Source organism: Pisolithus orientalis, assembly GCF_024613125.1.
Source record: "Pisolithus orientalis strain OTSU chromosome Unknown F5J12scaffold_8, whole genome shotgun sequence".
Classification (NCBI taxonomy): Eukaryota; Fungi; Basidiomycota; class Agaricomycetes; order Boletales; family Pisolithaceae; genus Pisolithus; species Pisolithus orientalis.
In genome coordinates, this window is record NW_026260789.1 from 151,568 (window position 1) to 170,159 (window position 18,592).

An 18,592-nucleotide genomic window follows, 5' to 3' on the forward strand; every position below is an offset into this window, starting at 1 on the left:
TCAAGCAGTACCCCTGTGACCTACGATATATTGGATGTGTTGGATAGTCTCCGGGCATCTTTGAATCAAGCTGGTTTATTCTCCCTAACACGCACTGCCGAGGAAGGTCTCCATTGTCCATCAGGCATGTGAGGGTGAAGGTCGATGGAAGTGTATCAAGATTCTGGGTCCGATGGACTTCGGTCACTACATATTACGATGACCTTTAAGTGATACGGCGCTCATATGGAGTTTAGGGCTGACGGGGGTGATGTGCAACTTCACGGCACCGCTGAAGGAGGCGAAAATCCCAGTGTTCGTCATTTCAACATGGTTTGTTCTTCCCCGTCAGTGGCCCATCTCCAGCGCCCTGACGGATTTTCCAAGGAATACGGACTATGTACTGATACCTGCAGGGGATGTAGACAAGGCTGTCGCAGTCCTGGCCCACGATGGTTGGCAGTTTGTATAGTACCAGGTTGGAGGGGCTGGTGGTATTGTGAGCGCTTGGTTGCGTTTGGCCCACCCTTGTTCGCATCAACAATTACGGGGGAGCACCGGCACCGGTGAACATTACACCACATAGTTCTCTAGTGCGAGACCTCGTTAGCGATTTGGTTTCATTCTCCCTCCTTGCAATTTTTCGTTAAGAGTGACGGCCCTACCCGCGTTACGGCGTTGGTTAAGTGCACAGCGGTCGACATCGTGGCCCACATAACGCTCTCCGTGTTTTTCTGCCCATGGCAGATGCAGCGTCAAACTCAACGCCGAATTCCCGCCAGAAACGCGTCCTTCCCTCGCGGTCCCGTCGCGGGGGCCCCGGTATTGGAAGTTGTGACGTCGACCTTATGATACTAGACGCGCAGAGGCGACGATGTTCGTGGCTTCATATTTTACATCGCACTACACGCACGCTCACACCGTTCAGTCGATAACGAACCCTTGGTTCCTGCGGACACACCCTTCCTATTGACAACGGACTCCACTTCAGCGGACGGTTCAAGATGCGCGAACGTATTTCAACTGAACACCGTCGCGAGACAGCGCTACTTTGACCGGCCCGATGTTATTAAGGCCTATCGGGAACAGCAGATCATTCAGACCCCTGAATTCACACTTTTGCCAGAGGATGCTTCTGTGGGTGGGCGCTTCAGACCCCGGTCGTCAGCAGAGGTAGGCACGCTGTCTGCTCAGTTGATTCCTACGGCTGATCCAGGGATCCCAGCAGGTCTCGGTGGACACATCAGACGCAGCGTACGAGAAAAGGCATCGGAAGTACGAGACCTTCGAGAAACGGCAACGGTTGCGGGAGAAGGAGAAATTGAAGCACGAGCAGTACAAGCTGAAGGAACGTATCGAGCAACTCAGAGCTATGGACAGTTCTGCGTTCCTTGCTCTACCTGCCTCGTCATTCTCTTTGCCACGAGAAAGAGATCACACGGCAGACGGAATTGGTTCCTCTCTGCATGCCAACGGAACCACTGCCCACAACGAAGGAGAAAGACGGCGGCAGCAGATGCTGGAAGTTGCGTCGATGTTGGAGGAACGTTATCGTACATTATTGCCTTCCGATAAAAAACTAGCAGATCTCAAGAGCGCTAGTCGACAAAGCAGCGTCAATCTGAGCTCTTCTGATGCCCGTCACCTGGAAGAGCTTGTCAGTCCTTCCGCTCCTCAGCCAAATAGCTCTTCCATCATCTTGAAGATCAAAGTTCCTCCAGCTCGGCAGAAAGATCATCTGTGGTTATTCCCTAGCTCCCCAAAAGCAAACTCAGAGGCCCTTTCTCACCGCTCGATATCGCCCACAAAGCCAGTGCCCCGAAACAGTTCCCCGGAGCGTCCACGGAAACGTCCAAGAGAGGATTCTGACTCTCCCTACTCCACCCCTGATCGCTGTACCAGGTATGCGCACTCGGGAACGCCAAAAGCAGAGGCTTGTATGCTCGTGCAATGGGCAGAGCGCCATCGATCTTCTTTAAACACGCGAAAGACTCAAAGGCATGTTACAGCCTTTGGTACCAAGGTTCCCCCGGAAATAGAGGAAGTCCGAGATTTTGAGATTCCGTCTTGGATACGAGTTCCTTCGCCTTCAGCGAGGTCAGACGCGAGAGAGGAATGTATGGCTGCCGGCACCGAGCTGCCTGCTGTTACTTAGCACCGTACTAGCGCAGCAGTGCACTGATTATCTTATGTTTATTCGAAGCTCTATTCATGTATTAATCGAGTCGGTTCAGCACATCTAATGAGAGGAAAGTCATGCTACGATCATGTCAGCTAGTGTTAGCATCTGTGGCCGATTGCTCACGAAGGACGTACCCTTCCTCGCTCGACTAGGAATGCTCTGGCTGATGATCTCCATCGCCCGGCGTCTTGACTCGTAGGGTACGTCCTTGTTCCTTCCCAAGGCTAGCAGAGCGCGCTCGAACGGTCCAAGGCTATCAAGTGAGCGGGTGACCGCAGGAGGAAGATAGCCGGAGTAATCTCCTCCCCTTCCTCTGGTTTTTTGAGCTGAGTAGACCCGTGGTGCGAAAAATTCAGCGAGATTGGTCTGAGGCAGGTTCTCGCCCTTGCTCTCCGGTGGGGCTTTCACAAATTCACGAGCATGCTCTCTCTCAGATGCGAGTTGGGGTGATTGAATTGTACTGCCCTTTGTAACCGCGTTTTGCATGTGCGGGGGTTCATCCTTCGAGTCCACAGCCACCGCAGGCCGAACACATTGCTGAGAGGGTATTTGACGTAGCTCTATCCCCTTGCTGTCATTTGCATTCCGGCTGGGTCGTACGGAGGGTGGCGGATGTGACGCATCTGAGCGTGGTCGAACATTATCCAAAGGTCGTTGCACCGGTCGCTTAGGAGGTGGGGCTGGTCGATTGCTGGACCCTGATTGTGTTGTCATCGGTCTATGAGTGCGATTGAACTGTGAAAAAAAGAAAGGTAGACTCACGGGTGAGAATGCTGCCTAGCGAAGTTTTAGGGCGATGAGGGTCAGCACCCGTCGTCACCGAGGCCAGGTCAGAATAGTGCAAAACCCATCTCAGCCGACAGGGTATACCACTCTGCAGTAGAATGTTGGAACGGTGTACAGTGGTACCGACGCCCCGTCGCTGCAACATGGCCGAACAGGAAAGGCCCGTGCGGAGAGGTGTTACTGTGTGGTACTACGTATAACACACCAAACTTGAAACTAGCGACACATACTACAAAGTCAGACTGTGGCTTCAATCCACAAGGTCCCCATGAACACTTTCCTAGGACGGTTGGCAGTTACATTCGTGCTCTTTCTTATCCTATTTCCTGTTCTCACTTCCCAAGTCTTCATCGTATGGCCCTGGTATGGCCACATGTGGACAGCCGAGCTCATATTCTTGCTGCTACCTTTCAAGTGAGCCTAGCATCGGACGGAGGGTGTTTTGCTGACCGCCTCCCTCCAGTGTCGTGTCGGTCATGTTACTGTGGAACTACTACCTCTGCATAGTTACGGACCCCGGTAGAGCGCCTGATGGTTGGGTAGCCTGTCATGCGACCATGTTCCTCTGGCACTCAACTAACCATAGTATATTGACAGGAACCAGATATCGGCTCTGGCGAAGAATACGAAGTCAAGAAACATACTGGTGGACCCCGGTATTGCCGCACATGCAAAAGATACAAGCCACCAAGGGCTCATCATTGCAAACAGTGTAACCGGTGTGTCCCCTCCCCTTGACATTCGCTGGTTCCCTGACAATTTCGACAATATGACCTCCAGTTGCATCTTGCGCATGGGTCCGTCGTTTTGCACGGACTTTCACCGTATTAGCCTCATTGGTTCACAGACCACCACTGTCCGTGGGTGAATAATTGCATCGGCTACTTCAACTACGGGTACTTCGTTCGATTCTTGTTTTACGTTGATGTGTGTTGCTCGTATCACCTTGCCATGGTCACTCGGAGAGTCTTCTCATTCAGCGGAAGACGCTATTTTGTGAGTACGTTGTAAGTGGTTATCGGTATTGGTTGAATCGCGCACTCCAGGACGAGCCTTCTGCGAAAGGACTCTTCTTTATTATTATGAACTTCGTCACTGTTGTTCCGGTTCTTCTCACCGTGGGAGCTTTCAGGTATGTGTTCTTACCGGGGCACCTGCCCATACTTAGGCGGTTCCATAGCCTTTATCATTTCCATGGCCTCCTAACGAACACCACAACCATCGAAGGTTGGGAGAAAGACAAAGCAGCCACTCTCATACGGCACGGAAAAATCCGCGAGGTGGGCATTTAATGTTCTCGGTGTGACCCATCTTACAGTGCTTAAAGGTCAAGTATCCTTATGTACGTGGATTGAGGGCTGATCATAACCCTCACTCATAATTGCGCAGGACTTGGGTGCTTGGCGGAATATCACCTCCGTGCTCGGGAACAATCCCCTCAAATGGTGCTGTCCATCAACACCGCAAGGACATGGACTTAAATACCAGCTGTCCTCTGGAGATTGTGAGTGGCCTGAGTTTTCCTTACTTTACGAGGACGATCCATTATCCTTGGCTTTGTCTCCGACACATTTTCTGTATGTTCACCAAAACGCTGCTGACCAACCCTCGATCATCCCAGACGTGGAGAGCCAGCACTCTTGGCCACCTCGTGACCCGACCGCTGAGAAAATGCCATTCAAGCTCCCTGAGAGCCCGTGGACGTATGGGAACGAGAGTGTCAATCCAAATCTCCGTCCGTCAAGCTCGAACATGCGGGAGTCCTACAGTCACCAAGCGTATACGTCTGCTCTACCCCCATATCATCCAGATTTTGAAGAAAACTGCAGCACGCAATCTCTGGAGTGTTCTTCGCCTGATTTGGACACCGACTTAGAAGGTTGTGGAGGAATCAAATTACGACGTGGGTCCGAGGGCTACGAGGTTCGCCCGTTGGATAGAGAAGAGATGCTCCAGAGATACATAGAGACCCAAGTGTCTGAGAAAGGCAGATATCAGCTCTATGAACCTGAGGCATTGTTGGAGCATGACAGTGACTTTGGTCCTGACGGAGATCCACGTAGTGGCAGACTCGATCAGTGTATATTGAACGAACGGATGGATCACCATACCCTAAAGACCTCATAATGTAAAAAGTTACAAGGGGACTGTACAGCATTCATTACGCATTAAAAGGACTAAGTAGCGAAGGTGGTGATAGAACATCACCAAGACCATCAAACGACGGATGACCTTTCCATATGGACCCTCCAGGTATGACCTCCCTTCTCTCCCACTTCCAAAATGTTTGTGCCAGTTTGCAGTTCGATTTCCCATATTCCTTGGTTAGCCTTTGCTGATGCCGGCGTACCGTTTAGTACAACTTGGATGTTCTCACGCGGAGGGGTGGTCGCCGCTTGAGACTTCTTAGGGACATGAACCTCCTTCCCAGAGGCAGAACCTTTGGCTTTACCGCCTCTTGCTGGACGACCCCGTCCGCGCTTCTTAGGGGTTGGCTCCTCAGCCTCTTCCGCGCCTTCTGCGTCATCGCGGGCTTCTTCCTCGCTGCTATCTCCATCTTCCTCGCGGAGGAATTTGACATCGACAATTGACAATGATTGTTCCCCTTGACCAAGCCTCAGCGCCCAAGATTTGACACCGTCACGATAATCCAGCCAAAGTGGTCGTCCCCGAGGTTTTGTGACAATCAAAACTGTTGCAAGAGGTCGATGACCACTGAGAGACGGAGCAGGGGATCTCGACACCGAATGAGCAGTATGCTGTTTGGTGGATGAGGTTGAAGTCACCGTAGACGACTGCGGTGTTGCAGTAGTCTGTGTAGATTGGCGGTATGCTGCGTTGGGGTAATGGGTGTACTGTGTAGGTGTAGCGTAGGTAAGGGGCTGAGCAGCAACCTTGGGGGTGGGGGCAGCAATTTTCGGCAGTACCACTACATTCGGGGTCTGGATGGAGGGAGAGGGCGTGACCGGCGTGGCCGAGACCGGAACAGAAGGCGGGGCTTGGGCAGCTGCTGGTGCTGGTGCTGGTGCGGATATCGGTGTAGGTACGGGCGAAGGTGCCGGTGCCGCTGGAGCTGCAGAAGTAGATGCTTGAGGCGACGGCTCGGAGGGGCGAGCAGGAATTTTGGTAGTGATAACAGAACTCGCCGCAGGCAAACGAAGCGTTAGTGGGGCTTGCGTTGCTGGTTGGTCCTTTGAAACCCCAGTACCCTGTGGAGAAGATGTGGATGCCGCGATCGTTGTCGTTGCTCCGCCTGGGACTTTCAGCTTAATTTTCCCTGTAGCCTTCATGTATCTGGAAAGCGTGTAAGGGGGAGGGAGATCAGACATCAATTGACGAAAGTAGTCCTATTCGGCAGGTCAGTATCGACGACAGAGCAGGATAACGTCCCACTAGCCCGTAGCGTAACAGCATCTTCCCAGATCTGGCTGTGGTCCTGGTTAAATGTTAAAGCATTGGAAAACACCAGCTCGACATCATTTGCAAACTCCTCCGATGTAGAATATTCTTTGCGTTTCAGACGTTTCTGCACGTAAAGTCAACATGGAAAAGTCCATTCCTTAGGTAGTCATTGAGCCGTACGAATATAGTCTCGATGCATATGGGACGTTTGATTTCCTTATAATACGTGGGGTAGTCTTTCTTTGATGGCATCTCCATGAAGGCGTCAGAAAGGACTCGATGCCTGGGAGTAGTATGTGTTGGAGATCGTGCATCTAAGAAACCGTGTTCGACTCACGTTTCTTCATCTGTTTTCTCCACCAGCTTCTGAAGCCTTGCCTTGAGGAGACGGTTCATATTTGGAGGTTTGTTCCTTCTCTTGTCGTCGTCACCTTCACCTTCATCCTTTTCCTCCCCGTTGTCCTCGTCTTCACCGCTCTTCTTCACCTTCTTCCCCGTAATTTTGGAAAATTCCTTATTCGCGACTTTCTGCGTGGGGTAAAGTCCATATGTTAAATAACGAAGTTTTCCATGGACACTCACGAGAAGGAACTTGGCATCCAGCCAGATAGGACTGTCCTTCATATTATACCGCTTTGCGTTAGTGAAGCATAGTTCGAAGTCTTGTCTGACGTCGTCGAGCGAAGGATAACGGCCATCATCTATTTTCTTCTTGATGTCATCCAAACATATAGGTTGCGCGATAACAAAATAGTAGTCAGGATACTGGCGTTTCAACGGCAAACGAATGAATGGCGGTGAGCATATGTTGCCTCTGAGATGTGAGTTTCAGTCATAATGTGGACAGGATACAAAGCGGAACCTGTGAGGCGGCGCTCAACTCAGGTATTGTGACGCACTCTTTGTTGACTGCATCCCTGACCACCTGCCACAACCTCATTGCCTGCTCCTTTAACGTCCCCTGGTCAGCGCTTGAGCCGCTCATGTCCAGCTTCTCCTCATCGTTGCTAGCGTTTGCGTTCTCCGTTGTCGTCGCAATTGGTAGTTGAGCAGCTGTTAGCTGTTCCTTGCGTCGCTTCGTTCGTGGAGCATCCACTTCATGGTCTCCGGCCAACGACTCCAGCTCTCGTTTCATCTCCAATCAACAGGGCAGCCCTAGTAACTTTAGGTAGGTTTTATGGTGCTAGAATGGCGTCGGCGATTTGCCCATTATCTTGACCTGAAGCGCTCACAACTCGGGACTAACGACGTTGTCGGTCACGTGACGACGCCCGCGCCGCGTTACCAACTTCAATGTTACTACTGAGCACCCTGAGCAAAATCATCTTACGATTCTGGAACAGCCCCGCTGAATGCCTGTTTGTCAGAAAGACTTGACTGGTGCTAAGAAATCCTGCCTACTGCGGAACCTCCGCAACAGATAGAGTGTTAACATAAACGAGTGCTTGGAGATCATTCATATGTGCCGCGATACTGTAGGAACATAGAACCTTGCTTCTACGTAATGGCAGGTCCCGCCAGTGTAAGAAGTACAACAGAAGAGGATTCAGACAATAGGAACAGTCCTCTTTGCAGAGGAACCATTGCAAACATCACCAATACTTACTTAGCATGCCATCCTCTCGTAGAATTGGATCATCTTTCTCACACCAGGGCAAAGAGCAAGTCTCAGTCTTTCGGACTCTCCAAAAATATTCTGCCCGTGGCACTCGATCCATGCGCCGAAACGGTCCGAGTGAGAATGCGAAGCTCCCTTAGAGTCGATACCACTCGCCATCATACCGCACATACTCCCCCGAATGATCCTTGCCATTCTGTCCTTCTGAATGGACCACTTCAACCTGTGGACGACAGGTAATAGTGTGCGGGATATCGATGGTGTTGAGGATTCGGTATCAGGCAAGACATGTAATTGGTGGAGCGCTTTCAGCGCATTGGGCATGTGGGGTCGGCGTCGAAGATGAGCGGAGATCACGGCCCGAGTATGTTGTTGATTCAGGCGGAGGCTATTCTCATACAGCTTCACCCACTGGTCGGTTCGCTTTAAGAAACAGGGGGTACACATAGAGAGGAGGAAACAGTACCCACGTGAGGCGAATAGAGATACCCTCCCGTGCGCCATCTCCTCTCAATATGTAGTCCACGCAAAACGCCCCTTTGCACGAGCTCCTGTAGGGTGGGTCTCAGAAGTGTTCCTTGGGGGCTCCTTCCAAATAATGAGTGATCCACCCGGGACGGCGTGATGACTCGTAAGCGCGTGCGATGAAGCACGGGGTCCGCTGTCAGTGAGGCCAAATGCCAGTTTACGCGAGCCAAAGCAGCGAGGTCAGGAAGATCAAGAAATGAAACTGTTGACGAGTATCATGAGTAATTAAGCGCATGTATGAATAGGGACGTACAAATGTGAAGCAAAGTTTCTTGCGGGAGGTCGACAAACATCTTGGGAGTGTTAGATAGGTCGCTCGAGTCAGCGACAGCTTGAGCACATTGAACCGCAGGCTACCCATATATGGACATCATCGTGTGTCCCAGTGCCGTGTGATTGGCAACAGCAAAACGAAATTGTAGCTCAGTGACCAAGTCCTGGTCAGTGATTGGATCGGATGAGAGATATTACATAGCGGGTATTATCGATTGTGTGCACCTCCACGCCAGTGGGGTCGGAGACAATTAAACAACACGGGTAAACCCGCAGGTGTCAGGGGCTTGGGCAACACCCATAACCGGTTCGTCAGCGAACCACTGTTGACGTTGATTCGGACAGACAGCGAAAGTGGACTAGTACATTCAAGTGGGATGATAAGGTCAAATATGCCAGATACCAGCATCATCGTGATACCATTGCATTTATACGTAGGTGGAGATCCTGAAGTGACTGCTTCCACAGCCTACAAGAAGAAAGCAAAACAAAAACAGAAAGACGAGGAACTAGAGATGTCCAAATTATAGGGCCAGTCTCCTTTCAAAAGTACGTTCGACTTAGGGGCTAATTGATCATGCATAATCACGTGATAGCACACAGAGGTTGGTGCAGGATAGAACACGTCGGACCCAGTCACCGATTACCATGGCCAGCCAAGTATTGCGCCTTCGACGTCCACCAGAGGTCCCAAAGCTGGCGGCACCTCCAAAACCAAGACACACCGGCATACTCCAAGATCAGCTTCGCAGGTGAGTATGGCGGTCTTTGTTTTAACGTCTGCTCAAAAATACGCAGGGCTGCTCGGCGACCATGGAATCCGGACTATAGCACAGCCGTACGAATACTGCTTCTTCTTCGTGTAGCTGGAGCGATGTACTCTAACATTCAAGACTGTGACGAGGGTGCGTATATCCTCCTTCCTCTAAGTACATCTTGAACATTGCACAGTGTTCAATTTTTGGGAACCCCTACATTTTTTGGAGCACGGAAACGGCTTCCAGACGTGGGAAGTCACTCCAACGTTTGCCATCCGCAGTTGGGGATATATTCTACTCCACCTTCCGCTAGCAAGATTAGGCGCCTTCTTTTCTTCCGGAAAAGTAGTTCCATTCCATGGGATGCTTACCAATGACATTCAACTAATACTTTCACAGAGACCAGCTTTCTTCGCGGTTCGGATAGCTCTTGCTGTCATGTCCACCCTCTGTGAAGCCAAGTTTTGTAGGGTGGTTGTTGATAAGGTTAACGAGCGCGTCGCCCGATACTTGTTCTTCATGCTTCTCTTCAACACCGGCATGTGGATTGCTTCTCCAGGTCAGCAGGGATGTTCTTCTCTCGTCGTACGGCCTTTCAAATCTTACTAGCGCTTCTGCCATCGTCATTCGTCATGTATGCTACCACCCTCGCGTTTGCTCATGCTCTTGAACCATCCAGTTTGAAGAATGGTAGCAGAACTTTACTGGTCACTCTATTATTTGCCACAGGGGCTATTGTTGGGTGGCCATTTGGTCTAGCCCTTGCCCTACCCTTTGTATTCGAGGAATGTTTCGTGTTTGCAGGTGACACCGTTGTATCAACCGAGTACAAACGTTGGATCATAACTCGCTGGAAGCGTTTGTTCGTTGCCGGCCTTGTTTCACTGTTTATATTCGTAATGCATTTCCTTTCCTTCACACGTCAACAAGAATAACTCCTGTGCCAGGTCCCTGTGGTTGCCATTGACAGTGTTGCCTATGGTCGGTGGACACTCGTGCCCTGGAACATCGTCCGCTATAATATCTTCGGCGGTGCTCAACGCGGCCCAGATCTGTATGGCACCTCCCCCTGGCATTTTTACATCACAAATCTCCTCCTGAACTTTAATATCCTCCTCATCCTTGCCCTTGCCTCCTTGCCATCATTATTAATTTCTTACTTCGTGGACAAGAAACGCCTTGGTAACCAGAAGTCGAGTCCTGGCCGCAGTTCTCCATTTACTGTGTTGGCATTGCGCTTGGTTCCGTCTTACCTCTGGATCGGCATTCTATCAATGCAAGCCCACAAAGAAGAACGCTTCATGTACCCCATATACCCTCTACTATGCTTCAACGCTGCTGTGACGCTTTACCTCCTTCGCGGATGGATGGAAGTAGTTTATATCCGCATCACGAACTCCCCATACAAGGTGGGTCATTATTTACAGGTGCGACCATTGGTGCGATAATCTCTACTGAACGACAGGCATCTCGATCGACATTGTTCGGTACAGCGACACTCATCGTCGTCGTTGCTTCGGGACTTATTTCGATCTCCCGTACCCTCGCTCTCTATCACTACTACCATGCACCGCTTGATATCTATGGCCACTTCGAGGTCTTTGAACTCCCTCGCTTGCTTAACAGTACCGGCCTGCTACCGCCCGTTCCAGCCGAAGTGGATGAGCGGGATCGGCCAAATATCGACCTCACACCAATCAAGGAGTTTAACCTCAGACTTTGTGTGGGTAAAGAATGGCACCGCTTCCCTGGACATTATCTCGTCCCCACTGGCGTCGGAGTTGACTTCGTGAAGAGTGACTTCGCGGGATTACTTCCAGCGCATTTTCAACGTTCTTTTGGCCCCTGGTGGGATAGGCAAGGATCTAAACAAACGCCAGCGGGGCTAAACGACTTAAACCAGGAGGCTCAGGAATTCTATGTGCGGGCCTTCTGTGCAGCATTGAATCTATGCTAATTTTCCGCCAGGTCCCGGTAGAATCCTGTGACTACCTTGTAGATCTTGATTTCCCTCACCATCCAACATCGTCCCGGCAGGAACCGAGGTACGCAATTGACGAAGATGTTTGGCAACGTGTCGTCTGCCTTCCCTTCCTCGACGCCGCTCATTCATCGAGGTTGACGAGAACGCTCTGGATCCCAGGATCGTGGTGGCAGAGCAAGAACGAGTTCGGGGACTACTGTCTGCTCAGAAATGAAGAACGTGTGCATGAGAAGGAACGTAGAGTTGCTGCGCGTGTGCAGGGCGTTGACTTTTAGTGTAATACCAATGGGTTTATATCGCGGAATATGGAACGGTTCTCCCTGAAATCATGTTCGCGGCCGCCTCGAAAACGGCTGTCGTATAGTAATATGTATATAGTACCACAGGGAATGGCTATTGGGCGATGGGGTCTTCAAGGGTCATGCACGTGACTGTACACCTCGACTTTCTCTCTAACCACGAGCAACCTGGTTACCCAATGGCAATCACCCACTTAACATCCATTTCTCAGTTGACCACTATATTATCCGGGTCCAACGATAAGTTGACGGTTGGTTGTCCTAAGCATTACCTAGCAGCAGCGCAACTCACCTCCATGTTCGTTTGTCCTGGACAGGTCATAGATTTCCATGCAACGTGGTGAGCATCTAACAAGAGCGGCCCCTCTCCGCTATCTAAGCCTCTGGTCGAGGTGCCCACCTTGTCATGCTATAGCCCCAATATTCGAAGCTCTTGCAAAGCGAATACCCTAGTGTTAACTTTCTGAAATGTGATGTTGACGCCGCGAAGAACGTCGCATCCGCATACGGTGTTTCAGCTATGTAATGTGAAATATGGCTTCTCGGGAATCGATTCCACTAAAATACGGGTTTAATCTCATCAGGCCAACGTTCGTATTTCTTAAGGGTGGTAAGCAAGTGCATACGATTAAAGGCGCTGACAAGCAGTGAGTTGCAAATGAAATTCTGACACCACACCCTGTGACCTAGATTCATAGGGGACTCCAAAACGCGCTGAAACAACTTACCGGTCCCACTGCTGGCACGTTCCCTGGCCAAGGACAAACTCTCAGAGGTTCCCCGTCTAGTGATGACCGGGGGTCAACGTGGACAAATATGGATCCCCAGCTCAAGATATTACTAGCTCTGGTGGCTGCATATATTTTCTTCTGGCTGATGTAGGATACAATGATTTCAATGATACAGACTTACGAACGTGGAAACACGACCGGACATGAAGGATTATACACCATATTGGACCCGTCGCATGCTATCAATCTAACAGTTTGATGTCAGGGTGTGCCCATCACGCAGGTATAGGAACATACTCACGCCCCCATAACGACTGGTATGCTTGTTTGGCTGCCTCTTCTTTTGCTACCTTCTGGTTTCTTCCGACACCTGTACCTCGGAGCACTCCATTCACTGTGTACACATATAAGCACACCTGCGGGTTAGTTGGAGGTCGTGACTCACCAAGGCACCGAACCACCCAGCGAGGCTGATGAGATGGGCCGTCCGCTGTTGCGTCCCAGTTTATGGTCATTCCTCGTTGAGCACATGTTTGATTGAACGTCGCCAAAACAGTCATGGACGGTGGTACGTTTTGTGGTGGTGGGCTATCTAGGGTTGCCGAAGACAGGGTTGTCGAGGTGGTGGCCGCCGGGCTGGAATGAAGGGAAGAATTAGAGGTATAGGGCGGTGGGGATGCGCCGTCTCCTGGGAGTGGGATGGTCGGAGCCTCAGGGTCGACAAGACGGCCTATCCATTGAATGATGGAAGGAAATCCTTTCTGGTCGTATACAGCTCCGACATACGAGTTGAACAGAAAGTTATATTCCTGCGTATCGTGAGCAAGTTCCGATCAGCTCTTTGCCAGGCTTACTTCAGGCCTATCAAGGATCGACCGGTCGGCGACACCTCTTACTTTGCTCTTCATCCCGTACAAGGACACCCACTCGGGCACTTTTGTAATCAAAATTTCATTGTGTTTTTCCTGGGCGTTTTTCACACAAGCTCTTGACTGAGGGTGGTCGGTTTGGGGCGAACTGGCCGACGTACCTTTAGTTCTTCGGCAGGAAGTTTTGGTTGCTTTGAAAACAGAGTGTGAACGACAGCCATGCTCAACACGGAAGAGCCGAGTTCAGCTAAGCGATCGACACTCTCTTGACCATCTGGTGTGTATCTTATTGATCTGTGGGTGTAGATCTCGAGCTGTGTGTCTGCGTCGAGAGCGGGAAGCGGAGGAATGTGGTTCATGTGGTCTTGGAAGCCTGACTCGAAAGGTGAATACAGTTATTGATCGTGCTCGACTTGTAGTATTCAAGTGTGCCACTTACTGTGATGGATTCCGTTATCGTCGAGTGACTGTAAGTACTATCAGTGGAGTCCCAATGGCCTTGGGGTCACGTGCCCAGTCGTCTTCCCTCCAAAGCACTCACCAGCATGGCGGGGCAGTCGTCGACGTCTGCGCGACGTCCGCTCATCCCCGAGAACTTCATCGATGTACCGTCTCAACGACTTTATTATCTTAGCCTCGGTCTGCTCTTACAGGCAAGCATCTATCTGCCTTTGTGGTCGCTGGCTCACAATCGTCTAGGCTACCAAAGCTTTTGACGTCCTCCAGAACTTCTTTACTAACGACGCGAAACACTATTGCAGGAAGTGGCTTTGCATCGACTTCGCTTATATTGTCGTGCTTTCGCAACTGCGAATTCCGCGGTTAACATACGGAAAGGCCACAGTTTTAGTGCAAATCCTCTTGCTATGGTTTGCAGACGGACTGTTGTTTGGGGGAATAAGTCTGAATTTCGGTCAAAGGTCGCCTGACCTGCACACGCGTTCAAACCTTCAGCGTACGTGGTCGAGTCAGCATTAAATGGTGGCGCACTGAAACAATGTGACCCCTAGAACGAATTGATTTGACTTCTACTCCAGAACCATTCTACTGGACGGATATGTTGTCGCCTTCGAGGCTTGTGTCGCTCTTCTCTGATCGCCGCGACAGGAATCAGCACCTATTGGGACAACATACCGTGCACATGTCTCCAATAAGCACGGCACAACTCAACCCGGACGCGCACCCTTTCTGCCTTTCCCCTCCTGGACATAGCGCATTTGTCCCCATCCTTGTCAACGGCACTGCCCCTTCCAGTGTCAGATACTCTTTCACACCTTTGACATATATCGAGGGACAGCCCGGTACTGGCCGCATAGAGCATGTCGAGATGAACGCGAAAGAACTAAAGGCGATCGCGAAGGCACGGCTTGAAGGCCTTCAAGTTGTCCGTTTCACCAGCTCAGGTGAAGACGAATACGATGAATACGACGACGGAGACGATGGTCCCCTTTCCTCTGAATTACATCAACGGAAAACTGAGTCTCTTCCTCATATACGTGTCACCAAACCAGGGACCGTCCGGCTAGATAGGGTTCTCGATAGTTCTGGGATTGCTGTCAAACTAATGCATCCTCTGGAAGTTACGGTTGTTCCGTGCCCTACGGCTCAGTACACCGAGGATTCATTGCAGAGCACAGAAAGCGAAATCCGCTGCGCAGGAGACAACCGCTTGGACCTCATGATTGATATTCGTGGTGTGCCTCCGCTTAGCCTGAAGTGGTCCAAGGATGTCAATGGAAAGAAAGAGACTTTCGTCGTAGACAATATTGAAGGTGGCAATAATGCCCATTCGTCGTCGGGCGATTTACGGGAAGTTGTTCGTAGAACACGGACTCCCCAGAAGTTCAAAGTTCCTCTATCCCTTTCCGTCGATTCACTGGGGCGAGTCACCTTCGTTCTCGAGAGTGTCATTGACTGTCTAGGAAATGTTGTTTCACTCGACCAGGGGAAACCTAGCGAATCACCCCGTACTGGAGTAACTGTAGACTCCAAAACAGTAAAATCCCTCAATGTCTTGTCCCGTCCTCGTGTTTCCTTTCGACAGTGCGGACCTGGAAATCCGGCATCACTCTTGATTGGGTCTGAGAGCTCTTTATTCCTCGGGGTCGACGATGGTGATCATCTGGATGCTCCTTGGACCGTCCACGTCACGTACGATTCGTCCGAGAGTACCGCAGGCCTGAAACCGCAAGACCTGACTCTGCAAGCAGAAGCGAACACGAGAGTGTTGAGTTTCGGCGTTAGTGCTCCCGGAGAATACACCATCACCGATATCAAGGGCAAGGTTCGTACACAATCCCATTTATGGCACAGTAAGCTGAAGATTTGTGCAGTTCTGCGAGGGCGATGTCCTTTCTCCAGACACGTGCAAAGTTGTTCAGAAACCCCTCCCTACGGCTGAGATTGAATGGAAGCGCATCCACGAGTGGTATTTACACGCGTCTCTACGCATCAAGCAAATTTCCTGACATTGCTCATAGTTCAGGGGACACGGGCGTCTCGGCGGCACTGATTCTCCACGGCACCCCTCCCTTCCAAGTTTATTATCGCACCCAGCGCGATAACGAGAGTCCCCGTGACCTCGTGAAAACATTTACTACATCAAGAGGGACAATCACACTTCAGCCAGAGCACAGCGGGCATTATTATTACACGTTTCTACAGCTGAGTGACTCTAACTACAAGAAGATACCACTCGATGGGCCTAGCATAGACCAAATTGTTCATCCGCTGGCTGCCGCCGGTTTTGTCCCGATTTCGGCAGGACGGAACAAAATGGTATTGAACAGTTGTTCTGGAAATGTGGTAGACGTCGACGTCGATCTCAGAGTAAGGAGACTCGTAGCAACTATTATGGAAGGTCGCTAATTACGTTTTACAGGGAACACCACCGTGGAATCTTGAATTCCAAGTAGTTGGCCCGCGTAGCACCGACCCCCTTGTCATCCGCGACATCAGTTCGTCACCCGTGCGCGTGCCAGTGCCGATACCATCCGTTGTTGATAAAGAAGGTGGCACGTTCGAAGTTGACTTAGGTAGGTCAACATTCCTACCCCGTTACCCAGAAATTAATAGATGGCACAGTTGCTGTGGAAGATATGTATGGATGTAAACGTCCCGTTTCTGTCCCAGGTATATCCGTCAACGTCCGGAGAGTACTGGTAGGATTTCAGCAGCCGTAATAAGAGATGCTTTTCTAATTCTTCACAGCCTAGTGCAAAGTTCTATAGCAAAGATGGTCACCGTCAGGTTACTATACTGGAAGACGAATCAGCTGGACTGCCGTTACGGCTTACTGGTGACGGAGTAAGTACATACGTTTCAGGTGCAGATGTGTCCTAACTTTGCTCAGCCCTGGAAAGTCAAGTATCGGAGGGTGGATACTCCGGATCTAATTCAGACTGTAGTCCTTTCTTCGCCAAACGATTATCTCCGTGTTAGAGGGAAAGGGACGTATGAACTCGTGGAAGTGAGTAATGTGGATCGTCTCTGAGATTTTGTTTATCCAATTCCCTTAGGTCAATGACATGCAATGTCCTGGAGCTGTTGTTCCAGGGGAGAATACTTATGAAGTTGATTGGGTACCACGACCATCTGCGAAGTTGGACTTGCACATGTCGGTTGTATTTGAGCCTTACAATCGTTCGCACATCCTTCCTCCAATCTGTCAAGGTCGTGACGATTACGTTGATCTTGAGCTTTCTGGTTCGTGTTCCTGTACAGTGTGGAGGCTACTTTGATAACCGGTTCAACCGTCAGGACGTCCGCCTTTCCAAATCATGTATAACGTGGCAACAAATGCGGAGTCTGGAGGCGGTACAACCGTGCTAGACCAACCGACAATCAGCAGTATTCAGCATCGCACGCGTTTCCAGCTGTACACGTCTACACCCGGTCGTAAATACTACGAAGTCAAACAAATAGGCGATGCCGCTTACCCACTCCACAAGCACACGCATACATTAATCCCTCGCTCAGAACGCCTCTTATTTGAACAAGAAATTCTTCAAAAGCCCTCTGCGAAGTTCAAGTCGGACAACCGTCTGTCTTACTGCCTTAATGACGTCCTGAGCCCCAAAGATCCCGCATCGCCCGACGGCACTATCTTACTTGATGGAACTCCTCCGTTCCAACTGCAACTCTCAATTAAGAACCTTGCTGCCAACAAGGTCAGAGTGGAGACTGTTGAGGTTAATGACAAGATTTGGAGATTGAATCTGCCATCTTACTACTTCACCTCTGTCGGACCTTACCAAGTCACGATTGATTCCGTCCTTGACTCGTCTCGCTGCGAGCAGGCGACAGTCGACCCCTCATACCGATCCATTTGGATAGACGTTGCCGAAACGGCTGCAATCATCCCTCTTGAAAAGAAGAAGGACTTCTGCGCTGGTGATATCATCCAGTTTGAGTTGGAGGGTACTCCTCCTTGGACCATCGGGTGCGTGGAGAATGCGTTAGCTGTCTTCCTTAAGTACTAAACCATCCGTAGGTACCGGATTAACGGGAAATCTTACACCCGGGATGCCAAAGTATCACCATTCTCTATTCTTCAACAGCAGAGTGGCGATTTCACGATTACGTCGATTGCCCATCAACACAAGATGTGTAAAGCGGCCATTACCAACCTGCAGATGACAATACATCCTCTTCCCTCGGCTCTGGTGGGCCACGGCAAGCGCATATACCAAGACATTCATGAAGGTATGCGGACCTGACGTACGAAATACGCAGAGCTCATGTCCTTGCACAGGCGATCAAGCTGAAATCGTCTTTACTCTAATTGGCGAACCTCCGTTCACGTTCACGTATCAACGTTCCGAACCCAGCCCTAAGAAAGGGAGCAAGCCGGGCAAGGTCCTTGAGACCCATACCGTGTCGGGTGTCACTACGCATGAGTATTCAATAACTTCTGCGGTAGAAGGTTTGTGTCACGTGGTGTGCCCTTGCGTTCACATGCTCATGTTCGCTCCCCAGGTACTTGGACGGTTACTTCCATTTCCGACCGTTACTGCCGATATCCCGCCTTGCAAGCCGAATAAAACTATGAGCGACCTTATACATGAGTACCGCATAACATCCGAGCATCTGTAACTGTAGAATTGTGATGCATCTACTCCCACAGGGAGGACAACTTCATTTTCACAAGACTGATATATTACACTGGCAATCCCAAGTGACAG

At 50.5% G+C, this 18,592-nt stretch overlaps 10 protein-coding genes across 10 annotated transcripts; 6 read left to right on the forward strand and 4 right to left on the reverse strand.

The window, feature by feature from the left end:
* Positions 1–130: 130 nt before the first annotated feature.
* On the forward strand, positions 131–451 carry F5J12DRAFT_717714 (GATS-like ACT domain-containing protein; the record flags this gene model as incomplete). Its single annotated transcript, XM_051741080.1, has 3 exons — positions 131–182; positions 237–312; positions 367–451. Coding segments are annotated over 3 exons (213 nt in total), but the record flags the coding sequence as incomplete, so codon positions are not given.
* Positions 452–634: 183 nt separating this feature from the next.
* On the forward strand, positions 635–2,238 carry F5J12DRAFT_534887 (uncharacterized protein). Its single transcript, XM_051739924.1, has 3 exons — positions 635–855; positions 908–1,152; positions 1,205–2,238. The coding sequence occupies exons 1-3, from the start codon at positions 720–722 to the stop codon at positions 2,132–2,134; spliced, it is 1,311 nt and encodes a 436-aa protein (XP_051601626.1). The 5' UTR covers positions 635–719; the 3' UTR covers positions 2,135–2,238.
* Positions 2,234–3,092, reverse strand: F5J12DRAFT_781390 (uncharacterized protein; the record flags this gene model as incomplete). Its single annotated transcript, XM_051742558.1, has 3 exons — positions 2,234–2,238; positions 2,296–2,859; positions 2,924–3,092. 3 exons carry the CDS (start codon positions 3,090–3,092, stop codon positions 2,234–2,236), a joined length of 738 nt encoding a protein of 245 aa, XP_051601627.1.
* A 44-nt stretch (positions 3,093–3,136) lies between these two features.
* Positions 3,137–5,074, forward strand: F5J12DRAFT_911855 (DHHC palmitoyltransferase-domain-containing protein; the record flags this gene model as incomplete). The annotated part of the gene is made up of 9 exons (XM_051749054.1): positions 3,137–3,361; positions 3,411–3,486; positions 3,545–3,666; positions 3,728–3,744; positions 3,795–3,943; positions 3,994–4,079; positions 4,128–4,227; positions 4,275–4,289; positions 4,337–5,074. The coding sequence occupies exons 1-9, from the start codon at positions 3,216–3,218 to the stop codon at positions 5,072–5,074; spliced, it is 1,449 nt and encodes a 482-aa protein (XP_051601628.1). The 5' UTR covers positions 3,137–3,215.
* A 44-nt stretch (positions 5,075–5,118) lies between these two features.
* F5J12DRAFT_534820 (RSC complex protein) lies at positions 5,119–7,719 on the reverse strand. Its single transcript, XM_051739922.1, has 6 exons — positions 7,249–7,719; positions 6,932–7,163; positions 6,687–6,877; positions 6,530–6,632; positions 6,345–6,473; positions 5,119–6,294 (listed from the first exon to the last, which is right to left on the reverse strand). The coding sequence occupies exons 1-6, from the start codon at positions 7,482–7,484 to the stop codon at positions 5,164–5,166; spliced, it is 2,022 nt and encodes a 673-aa protein (XP_051601629.1). The 5' UTR covers positions 7,485–7,719; the 3' UTR covers positions 5,119–5,163.
* F5J12DRAFT_534805 (uncharacterized protein) lies at positions 7,677–8,977 on the reverse strand. Its single transcript, XM_051739921.1, has 3 exons — positions 8,749–8,977; positions 8,438–8,697; positions 7,677–8,378 (listed from the first exon to the last, which is right to left on the reverse strand). Exons 1-3 carry the CDS (start codon positions 8,786–8,788, stop codon positions 7,956–7,958), a joined length of 723 nt encoding a protein of 240 aa, XP_051601630.1. The 5' UTR covers positions 8,789–8,977; the 3' UTR covers positions 7,677–7,955.
* A 298-nt stretch (positions 8,978–9,275) lies between these two features.
* Positions 9,276–11,918, forward strand: F5J12DRAFT_818051 (glycosyltransferase family 22 protein). The gene is made up of 9 exons (XM_051745165.1): positions 9,276–9,317; positions 9,372–9,520; positions 9,567–9,673; positions 9,720–9,871; positions 9,926–10,085; positions 10,136–10,422; positions 10,474–10,935; positions 10,992–11,447; positions 11,495–11,918. The coding sequence occupies exons 2-9, from the start codon at positions 9,417–9,419 to the stop codon at positions 11,783–11,785; spliced, it is 2,019 nt and encodes a 672-aa protein (XP_051601631.1). The 5' UTR covers positions 9,276–9,317; positions 9,372–9,416; the 3' UTR covers positions 11,786–11,918.
* Positions 11,919–11,988: 70 nt separating this feature from the next.
* On the forward strand, positions 11,989–12,691 carry F5J12DRAFT_904630 (thioredoxin-domain-containing protein; the record flags this gene model as incomplete). Its single annotated transcript, XM_051748552.1, has 5 exons — positions 11,989–12,060; positions 12,127–12,149; positions 12,251–12,331; positions 12,394–12,456; positions 12,508–12,691. The coding sequence occupies 5 exons, from the start codon at positions 11,989–11,991 to the stop codon at positions 12,689–12,691; spliced, it is 423 nt and encodes a 140-aa protein (XP_051601632.1).
* F5J12DRAFT_971023 (uncharacterized protein) lies at positions 12,426–13,768 on the reverse strand (the record flags this gene model as incomplete). Its single annotated transcript, XM_051750091.1, has 5 exons — positions 12,426–12,787; positions 12,842–12,934; positions 12,986–13,349; positions 13,395–13,505; positions 13,559–13,768. The coding sequence occupies 5 exons, from the start codon at positions 13,766–13,768 to the stop codon at positions 12,783–12,785; spliced, it is 783 nt and encodes a 260-aa protein (XP_051601633.1). The 3' UTR covers positions 12,426–12,782.
* Positions 13,769–13,954: 186 nt separating this feature from the next.
* F5J12DRAFT_717779 (uncharacterized protein) lies at positions 13,955–18,451 on the forward strand (the record flags this gene model as incomplete). Its single annotated transcript, XM_051741085.1, is given in 14 exon segments — positions 13,955–14,102; positions 14,119–14,376; positions 14,420–15,693; positions 15,743–15,837; positions 15,890–16,238; positions 16,291–16,444; positions 16,494–16,570; positions 16,620–16,715; positions 16,762–16,878; positions 16,928–17,114; positions 17,169–17,850; positions 17,902–18,113; positions 18,163–18,333; positions 18,387–18,451. 14 exon segments carry the CDS (start codon positions 13,955–13,957, stop codon positions 18,449–18,451), a joined length of 3,885 nt encoding a protein of 1,294 aa, XP_051601634.1.
* Between the last annotated feature and the right edge of the window lie 141 nt (positions 18,452–18,592).

Excerpts from the sequence above, each read along its gene's own strand:
- F5J12DRAFT_534820 (XM_051739922.1), bottom strand. The coding sequence starts at position 7,484 with ATGAAACGAGAGCTGGAGTCGTTGGCCGGAGACCATGAAGTGGATGCT. Across the intron at positions 7,164-7,248 it reads AGGGATGCAGTCAACAAAGA|AGGCAACATATGCTCACCGC; the intron begins GTGCGTCACAAT and ends CTCACATCTCAG. Across the intron at positions 6,295-6,344 it reads AAGATGCTGTTACGCTACGG|GACTACTTTCGTCAATTGAT; the intron begins GCTAGTGGGACG and ends CCTGCCGAATAG.
- F5J12DRAFT_534805 (XM_051739921.1), bottom strand. The coding sequence starts at position 8,788 with ATGTTTGTCGACCTCCCGCAAGAAACTTTGCTTCACATTT. Across the intron at positions 8,698-8,748 it reads AGAAACTTTGCTTCACATTT|TTTCATTTCTTGATCTTCCT; the intron begins GTACGTCCCTAT and ends ACTCGTCAACAG. Across the intron at positions 8,379-8,437 it reads GGTATCTCTATTCGCCTCAC|TGGGTGAAGCTGTATGAGAA; the intron begins GTGGGTACTGTT and ends CGAACCGACCAG.
- F5J12DRAFT_818051 (XM_051745165.1), top strand. The coding sequence starts at position 9,417 with ATGGCCAGCCAAGTATTGCGCCTTCGACGTCCACCAGAGGTCCCAAAG. Across the intron at positions 9,872-9,925 it reads CCTTCTTTTCTTCCGGAAAA|AGACCAGCTTTCTTCGCGGT; the intron begins GTAGTTCCATTC and ends ATACTTTCACAG. Across the intron at positions 10,086-10,135 it reads CATGTGGATTGCTTCTCCAG|CGCTTCTGCCATCGTCATTC; the intron begins GTCAGCAGGGAT and ends AAATCTTACTAG.
- F5J12DRAFT_534887 (XM_051739924.1), top strand. The coding sequence starts at position 720 with ATGGCAGATGCAGCGTCAAACTCAACGCCGAATTCCCGCCAGAAACGC. Across the intron at positions 856-907 it reads AGACGCGCAGAGGCGACGAT|TCGATAACGAACCCTTGGTT; the intron begins GTTCGTGGCTTC and ends CACACCGTTCAG. Across the intron at positions 1,153-1,204 it reads GACCCCGGTCGTCAGCAGAG|CAGGTCTCGGTGGACACATC; the intron begins GTAGGCACGCTG and ends CAGGGATCCCAG.